Here is a 9,106-nt window from a genome sequence, read left to right on the forward strand (position 1 = left end):
ACAGTATGAACCATATGGATAACATCAACACAGGCAATTATAAGCATAAAAAAATGAAGTCAAACATTAAAGTTAGCATTTAAAAATAGTGGATATTTACATATATACAGTGTGTCTAATGCCAACTTCCTCTACAGCCTAACCTTCCTAGTAAGTCACTGTTTGGCCCCTTTTGCCTGCTGGAATGACATAGATAGTAAAGATTCATAAAGTCGATCTCAAATTGCTGGAGATAAAGGCGTTTTTATTGTATACCCCTCCACCGCCTGCTTAAGTGGAGCGATACACACAATTCATATAGCTAACCTCAAATTGCTTGAGATGAAGGCCTTTTTATCGTATACCCCTCCAGTGTTGCTTAAGTGGAGCGACATAGACATTGAAGATTCATGTAGCTGATCTCAAGTTGCTTGAGACTGAGGCGTTCTCGTTGTATACCCATCCCTTGCATGCTTAAATGGAGCATCATGGACAGTGAAGATTCTTATAGTTGACCCCAATTAGCTTCAAGCTTGAGGCGTCGTTGCATAGCCATCCACTGCTTGCTTAAATGTAGCAATATGAACAACGAAAATTCATGTACGTCGTCATTCCAACTTGTTCGGTAGGCTAAGTGGCTCCCAATACCATTCACCCTATGTTGCTCGGCCTCTTAAAAAATACCGCCCGGTGTGTCGGATTCTAAAAAAGCTATGCAATTTTTCTAGAACAACTAAGCAATTTACCATAATCCTTAAGCTATGTAAACATGCCATTTGAAATTAAGTGTCCTTTGAGGCTTCCAAAGTCTGAATTGGGGGGAATATGAACTTCTCCTATTCTTCTTTTTTGGTAAGTTGGTATGAGAAGATTCATTTTTCTTGCATCAAGAAAATGACTTGATCAACCCCAAGTTGTAGAGATTCCTTCTAAATATGCTACCAAGTGACACCAACATGGCCCCGCCTACACCCACTGCGGGCTCATCTCTATCAACCTTTTGATGATTGATCAATGGCAATTCCTTCACTTTCAAGTCACTCCATCCGATTTGTTCCCTAACAGACTCAATGATCACTGAATCGGCTGGATTTCCCCTTGCATCTGTTATGTAAAATATATTTAGAGCTGAATCCCCTGTGGTTGATATCTCAGCCCTTGTCACGTTTAGGCCGTTCTCCCGGAATGTTCTCGTTACATCGGCTAATAATCCTTGTTTATCTCCTGTGCATAGTTCCAGCCTCACCCCCTGTGATCAGAATTAGAGTACTATGTTAGAAGCACATCCTAAACAAAGGCGAGTCTAGAGCGGGTTCAACAAAACTGATTACATTTGCCTTGAAGTACTGATCATATGAAAAAAGATCTAAATGTGTAAATATAATGCTAGATCACATCAATTCCGAGCCCATTGACTCTGAACTTTGGACTTGCCTTTGATTCTAAACACTCTTTGAGAAATGTATAAGGGAGTGTTTAGTATGGAGGAAACATTTTCCATAAATAATTTTTTAATTTTCCCATGTTTGATTAGTCAAAATATTTGGAAAACATTTTATTTAAGAAAACAAATTCCTTAAAAATGAGGAAATAACTTTCCTAATGAAAATAGGGAGAACAAGTTCCATAAGTGACATTCCTTTCTAATTGTCTCCTCCCACCCCTCCAACACACCCTACCCCAACCCCCCGTAGCACCATCCCCACCACCCCCACCTTACACCCCATAGCATTTACCTAAATTATGTACAAATGTTTTTGCGACAATATTTTCTGCTAACGTACCACACACACAAAAAATAAAATAATAATAAGAAAAACCACTTGTTTTTTGGCAAACATTTTCCATGGTAAACATTTTCCTTCATACCTAAACACACCCTAATTGGACGTTAGTTTCGAAAACAGGAAAAAAAGGAGGAGCACAATACCTCAGATGCTCTTCTTTCGATTGCAGCTTGTAGACATAGAATCACACGTTGCTTTTCAGCGTCTGAACTAATCGGGGTTCCATCTGTATGCCTAATGAAGAATTCCTGAAACAAGATTGTAACAAACTTGAGCAAACACACATTCATGAAACAAGATTAATTAAAAAAATAAAAAGCAAGATAAGTAGGAAAAAGAATATATACCAAGTATGCCCTGTCCCCAGCAGAATCAATTGTGGCATGGAACACAACATACTGCATGTCTGTTAACGTGCAAACGACATCAAACAGAAGCTTAGTTCGATCTTTGCACTGAATATTTACTACAGAATAACCCTTTTCCAAACAGTTTAATACCGATACTATTGGGGTATCGTCACTAGTCCTAATCACTGGCTTTCTTTCATAATCCCGGTCTGCAAACATCATTTGGTGAAGTCTTCTTTCTGTATGCGTGACAGCTAAAGACACAGATGTTTTAGCACTTCGAATATCGTTATCCCCCTTAAGCACGTTCTTTAAACGCGCTTTAATTCTGTCAATCTTCTGTGAGTCCTCAATTGGGGACCCCGAGTGGCTTTCCTTTATGTATATCCGGGAGGCAATACGACCATTATGAGTCCACATTTTAGCTTCAACTACGTTGCATTGTAAATCTGATAGTACGGCAAAGACCTCCGATAAAAGGCCAATTCGATCCGTCCCAGTTAGTTCCAGAGCTGTCAAGCCATTGTAGCTCTTTGAACTTGCGCAGTGAATTGTCTCAAGTGACTGTTTAACAATAGCAAAAAGTTCAAATTCAGTCTAGAGACATCATTTAGTATCTTCATAATCTATATTAAGCAGATAAATTTTGAAAATCTCCACTAAATAACCATTCAAGGCACATAAAGGATCCACTAATGTAGTATGTAATGCAATTCCTGTTAAAATGAAAGTTATATATATATACCTGTTCGATGTAACTGATGACTTTTTTGTCTGTTAACTTGTTTCCATCCAAGTCAGTAACATGAAAAACTGCAGATCAAAATGAATTGAAACGTCAAAGATCAATTAAAAATTTACTGAAAACTCTGTTAAACCAAAAGGTTCAACGAATTGAACTCACCATCCATAAACCATCGACCATCGCAGGAGACGTAAGCTTTCTTGATCGAAAGGTTCAGATCCGTGAGAACTTGAACTGCTTCAAGAAGAATTCCATGTTTCCTTGCAGTATCAATCTGTACATGTTCACGTCATAGAGCTGAAAAGATTAGGACTAATAAAATGGATAAAAAACACTCCCTCCGTCCCAAAATTCTTCTCACATTTCGTTTTTCGAGAGTCAAACTACATAAACTTTGACCAAACATTTTAAGCTATATTTTTCATAAAATTAATATGAGAATAATTGAAACTTATAGTACTTTTAGTATAGTTATTGAACATCTAAATTTTCATTTTAAAATATTGAATTAATCTAATCGAATTTGGCTTTGAAAATTTGTCAAATTGACTCTTAAAAAGGGAAACATGACATGTATTTTGGTACGTACGGAGTACAGCTCTACCTAGATTCTCCACCTATGTAACTTGTAAATTATAGCCGGTTCTTAATCTGGACGTTAACAAGGGTGTGATAGCTCGACAATTAATGTTAAAATAGACTAACTCATCCTCGACAGTTGAACACTAAGATTCGAGGACTCCAGAAAAGGCTGCTTACCATAACAAGGGTGGCGTTTGAACAACTGGCATTGTCGATCATAACCCTGCAGTATAAGTGACATAGACTAATCAGTGGCAAATTTTCAAATTTGAGTTATGAAAATCAAAGTAATTAATTTGATTATACCAAAATAAAAGTAAGAACATCGGAGGTGGAGCCATGATTTCAGCTTTATGAGTTCTGGATTTTGAAGATGACTTCAAGTGCTAATAATTGGATTCGAAATTTAACAGGAGTACTTTACTGTGTATATTTAATGAATTTTCTTAACCCAAATACTCCCCCGGTCCATTTTACTTGTCATGTTGTTTTCCTGCATACCCCTTAAGAAAACATTAACTAAAAGGGCAGTTGACTAAATTATCCTTATTTTTTTTTATCTCAATTAATACTGCTCTCTTTTTCACCACATTAATCTCTCTCCACATTTATTAAGTAAGGGTAAAGGTGAAAACTAATAGATAATTATATCCTGATATTCTAAAATGACAACTATTTTTTACCACCTACTTTTCAGGACGACAAGTAAAGTGGACAGGAGCGACTATAATGTTTGAGCAAAAGCTAATGAGTTCGACCAACACATAGCCGGGCTTCTAAAACAGAGCAAATTCATGTAGAAAGGAAGAAAATTACAGGGTTGAAACTGAAACAATATTGGATAAAAAACATGAAGAAGCTCGAGAAAATTACATAGAGTAGCAGGAAAAAAAAAAATTAGAGTGAAGGGACTAACCTTGGAGTAGTCATTCGAAAAACAAGCTTTTCATATTCATCCAAAAAAACAGGCCACTCCATATCCATATTTTCTGTGTTGAATTTCATTTTTCAACTTTTCTCTATATATAGTGTGTGTATATCACTCTTGGATTCTCTATCCTTAACAAAATCCTCTCTTTCTCTATATATAATAGATATACAGAGAAAATGGTGTTTTTGGTTGGGTATATTTTCTTTTTCTTCTCTCTCTCTGTATACTTATCGCAACAACTCGAAAAAGTATTCTTTGTTCATTTCCTTACCCACATAGACACACCCTTATTTATACGAGTCACTATTATCTTTTTTTATTGGGATAATTGCATTTTTGGTCCCTCGATTATTGGTGAATTCTGATTTAGCACTTGTGCTTCCTCCATTTCAATTGACATGACACGCTTTTCTTTTTAATCCATCCAAAACAAATGTCAATTTTCTATATTTAGAAACAACTTAATTTTAGAATTCTCTTTTTACCTCTAATGAAATGATTATAGCCACATAAATGTCTAAAGTTTTATTTTAGAGCCTGTTTGGATGGGCTTATGTCTATAAGCTGCAAACAGCTTATAAGCTAAAAAAAATAAGTTGGATAGTCTAACTTAATTTTTTTGGCTTATAAGCTGTTTTCAGCTTATAAGCTGTTTTAGATAAGCTAAGTTAAATGGGCCCAATTATTTTTTTGAGCTTATTTTAAGCACAAAATGACTTTAAGCTGGCCAGCCAAACACTCAAAAAAGCTGAAAACAGCTTATAAGTAACTTATAAGCAACTTATAAGCCAATCCAAACGGGCTCTTAGACTACAAATTTTATAAGTCTTCCTTTCTTTATTAAGCTTTATTTTAAGTCAAACGGTGCTACATAAAATTGAGATGGAAGGAGAAGTATTCTACTAAGCACATTAACCTTCAAATTAAGTAAAATATGTGTTTTTTATCCCTTCATATACGAAATATGTGATAATTAGCGTATTTCTAAGATTATATAACACTCGCAAATATGTAATAATAGAATGAAAGTAACATAATATATCGATAATGAAATGGTTTAGCACTTAGTAATAGTTTATTGAATTCGTGAAGTTGAGAGATCAAAAGTGCACATACCAATTAATTAAAAGTTAAATGTGCTTAACAAAAAATCACAAGGACCAAAACTAGAATTCATCAAAAATTTGAGGGGTTAAAAGTGCTAATGTGCCTTTATTGTTAATTATTAACTTAATTATTTGACTTTTTTTTAATAAAGAATTAGTTGACAATGCAAAAAAAATTAGATTTGACATTTTGATTAAATGTTTTTATATTTCAAGGTCTTACCTCTAGCAAAGGGTGTGTACAAGTGAGTATGTCACATGCCAAGGCTAATCTATGCTTGCCCACATTAGCCTAATTGAAAAATTAAAATTCAAAATGTGACATGTTGGCTTATGAGATACATTAGAGTTTCCTCGTCATTACAATATAAAAGAGAAATATATTTTAAAAAAAAAAAATCTACACGCCCAAAAAGTAGATTTTTTTTAACGCTTAGACTTTAATTCACAACTTTTATCTATCGCCAAAAGACTTAATTGAAGATTTTAAGAAGGCGTTTGGACGATATTAAGTTTTTTTTTGAAGGACAATATTTAAGTTGAAGATACACAAAATAATGTTTGGAATTGAAATTCATCGAAGAAAGTTTTGTAGAAGTTTGTGAAAGTTGAAATTGTGCGTGAAATATAATTTTGAACAAATATTTCATCTGAATTCTAATTAAGGTTCACTAAAAGTTTTGAAATATATTTATAACATAAGTGCTTCCGGTTCTAATGGTATTAATCTAAATATACCATATAATAAGTGTAAATTCAATTCTCATCGTCTTTTCTTTCTCTTTTCATTTCCTAATCTCCTAATAATGCAAAATGAAAAAAAGTTGGTAATGTTATGAAATAAAAACTATAAAGTAAATACACAGAAGAAATATGTAGAGACAATATATAGAGAGATATCAGATTATATTCCTCTTCTTTCAATTCTACATATGACCACTATTTATAGAGGAAAATATATGCTTAATGGCTAAGTAACTTAATAGTTAAGTAACTTAATGGCTAAGCCATTTAGGTGGCTAAGTAACTTAATGGACAAACATACTCATAACACTCCCCCTTGGATGTCCATTAATTACATGATGTGCCTCGTTAAAACCTTATTAGGAAAAGTCCTAATGAAGGAAAAAGAGTACACATATCTAGTAATACGCTTTGAGAGCTGCCTCATTAAAAACCTTGCCAGGAAAACCCAAATGGGACAAAACCTTGGTCAAGGGAAAAAGAGTACAACGCGTATTTGCTCTCCCTGATTAAAGCATCACATAATTCTTAACGGTGATGTAACAAATCTTGTATACCAACTTATCATATCTTGAGATTGACAGAGCTTTTAGCAGATCTGTAAATGATCATTTGACGAACTGGTTGATGATCTGCATCTTCTTTTCTCAGATAGAGTTGCATCATCGCCGTATAATATTGTTGCAATCAGGACAAGTACATCATGACTTGCTTCATAATCTGTTGTTGTCTTTCTATGATTTGACTGTCATGACAATAATCCTTCATGGAAATAGATAACACATCTGGATTGAACTTTTATGTCGATCAGATGAATGCCCTGTATGTCCAAAACACTTGACAATATAGGTTAGGACAAATACTTTCATGTCTGGGCTTTCATTTGCAATATGCAGTTGATCTATTTCAATAACTCCATGTTAGAGTAAATTATATCATGCCTGTAGTTATAGCAAGATATATAAATGCATCAACTGCACAAATATATGGTACTTCAGGACCATTTCAATATTCTCATTTCAACCTCTTTCAGCAGATATAATCAAGTGCTTTCGGAAACTCTTCAAGAGCTCCAATAATATTCAAGTCATCAACTTGCATAATAATATGAAAGGTTCTGATTATTATATAGAGACAAGGGTAAACATGATCTTATTTGTACCCTTCGTCAATAAATATTCATTAAGGCGATTTCAGTACATCAGCCTTGATTCATTTAATCCATTTAAGGATTATAAACAAGTTTTCCAAGAATTTGTATATGCTTCAGGCATTTTGAATCCTTCAGAAATTTTCATATAAATTTTGTCAAGTAAGCCATATAGGCTGTGACAACTTCCATCAATATAAATAATGTGACATCTTCTGTTGTTTGGACTGCTGACCCAATAAACATTACGTTTACCAAGATGCATCATTTTACTTGGTAATTATTCTACGTCAACATGCTTTAAGAGACGTAGAAATCAAATCCTCACAATCTTATACAATATTGCGCGCTATATTGTATCAAAATATTGTCAACAAGATATCATGTTGTATCGGTTCGCAATTTGACATAACTTACTGAGATCTCAATACTTAATTATTTTCAGGTACCTGAACCTCGCATAAGGTTTCATGAAGTGTTATGTCGTCGGCTCTTCAAGAGCACTTTGCCTTCTTAATATGATCATTTGTTCCTCCCTTTTTTCAAGGATTATTATATTTGGAACCGATTGGTCTACCATGCTCCATGCATGTTGTAGACTCTGTCCTTCAGGGACATTAGGAGCATTTTGCAGATGAAATATGAAATAGTTGGGTCAGCAAATGCTTCCAGCATTTGACTTGAATTATCTGAGGATCATACTGATGATAATTCACAACATATTTCTTAGTTGCTTATTCTCTCCCCCTTATTTTAGTGACATATGTCCCCATTTTCTTTGGGAAAATCCATCTGTGTGCATCATGGTATATCCATTAATCATGTACCGCACATCAAATGCTAAAAGATGAAAATGTCTAGTTCCTGACCCTGAACCAAATATGAGGGGAGAATTTATCAAAATTTATTGATCTGAAGCATACAAGTGTTGTTGTATGCAATATATCATATCTCAGACCAACATCTGAAACTCTGTTCTCATAAGCAATGGTTTAGCTGTATTATGGAGGCATCTAATGCCAAACCAACTTAGATATAAACCAGCATTATCAAGATGATTGTCTTGATTACATATTCTGAAAATTGTGCTTCCAACTCAATCATTTTGAGCGAGCAACTTCGTAAATGTCAAACTGCCAGTTGACAATAAACATACATGTGACCGTCTCATAGATGCATCTATTTAAGACATCACATTACAGGTGAAGGGGCCCACATTCACCTTTTATATTTTTCAGAATTTTGGGGATTCAGTCCCAACATTAGCTGGTGTAATCAACTTATCATGAGAACAAGCAACACAAACAAATTCTTGAAGAATCTTCTAGTTCTTCAATATATTTTAAACACTCAATTAGCACATTAGATTTAAATCAGGAAGATCAAAATGGTCTTGTCAACTGATAAAATTATCTGTACCCGTAAACTTCAAGTTTACCATGACGAGTGCTATTTCTTTTAATAAACTTCTGGTTTACTATTGCATGAAATTATATATCAATAAACTTCTGGTTTATCGTGGTATGTGATCTCATCATGCTCGGGTAAAATTTCACATGTGTATTTCTTACCCATAGTAGCTTGAAGATATTTAATATTCCGATCATTTGCAGTCTCAATATGATAACCATTTTTATTGTTAGTAAACTTCAGGTCTACTACAGTGTTCCGATCGTACCAATTACGATCTATGATGAATGGTATTATCATATATAACATCTTCAAGAGACTT

The 9,106-nt window shown here is 34.2% G+C and overlaps 1 protein-coding gene across 1 annotated transcript; it reads right to left on the reverse strand.

Moving 5' to 3' along the window:
• Window positions 1–53: 53 nt before the first annotated feature.
• On the reverse strand, window positions 54–4,618 carry LOC132608743 (ACT domain-containing protein ACR8-like). Its single transcript, XM_060322475.1, has 7 exons — window positions 4,360–4,618; window positions 3,621–3,666; window positions 3,021–3,135; window positions 2,862–2,929; window positions 2,114–2,680; window positions 1,910–2,014; window positions 54–1,228 (listed from the first exon to the last, which is right to left on the reverse strand). The coding sequence occupies exons 1-7, from the start codon at window positions 4,446–4,448 to the stop codon at window positions 866–868; spliced, it is 1,353 nt and encodes a 450-aa protein (XP_060178458.1). The 5' UTR covers window positions 4,449–4,618; the 3' UTR covers window positions 54–865.
• Window positions 4,619–9,106: the final 4,488 nt, after the last annotated feature.

The sequence above is a fragment of the Lycium barbarum genome, chromosome 9 (genome assembly GCF_019175385.1).
Source record: "Lycium barbarum isolate Lr01 chromosome 9, ASM1917538v2, whole genome shotgun sequence".
Classification (NCBI taxonomy): Eukaryota; Viridiplantae; Streptophyta; class Magnoliopsida; order Solanales; family Solanaceae; genus Lycium; species Lycium barbarum.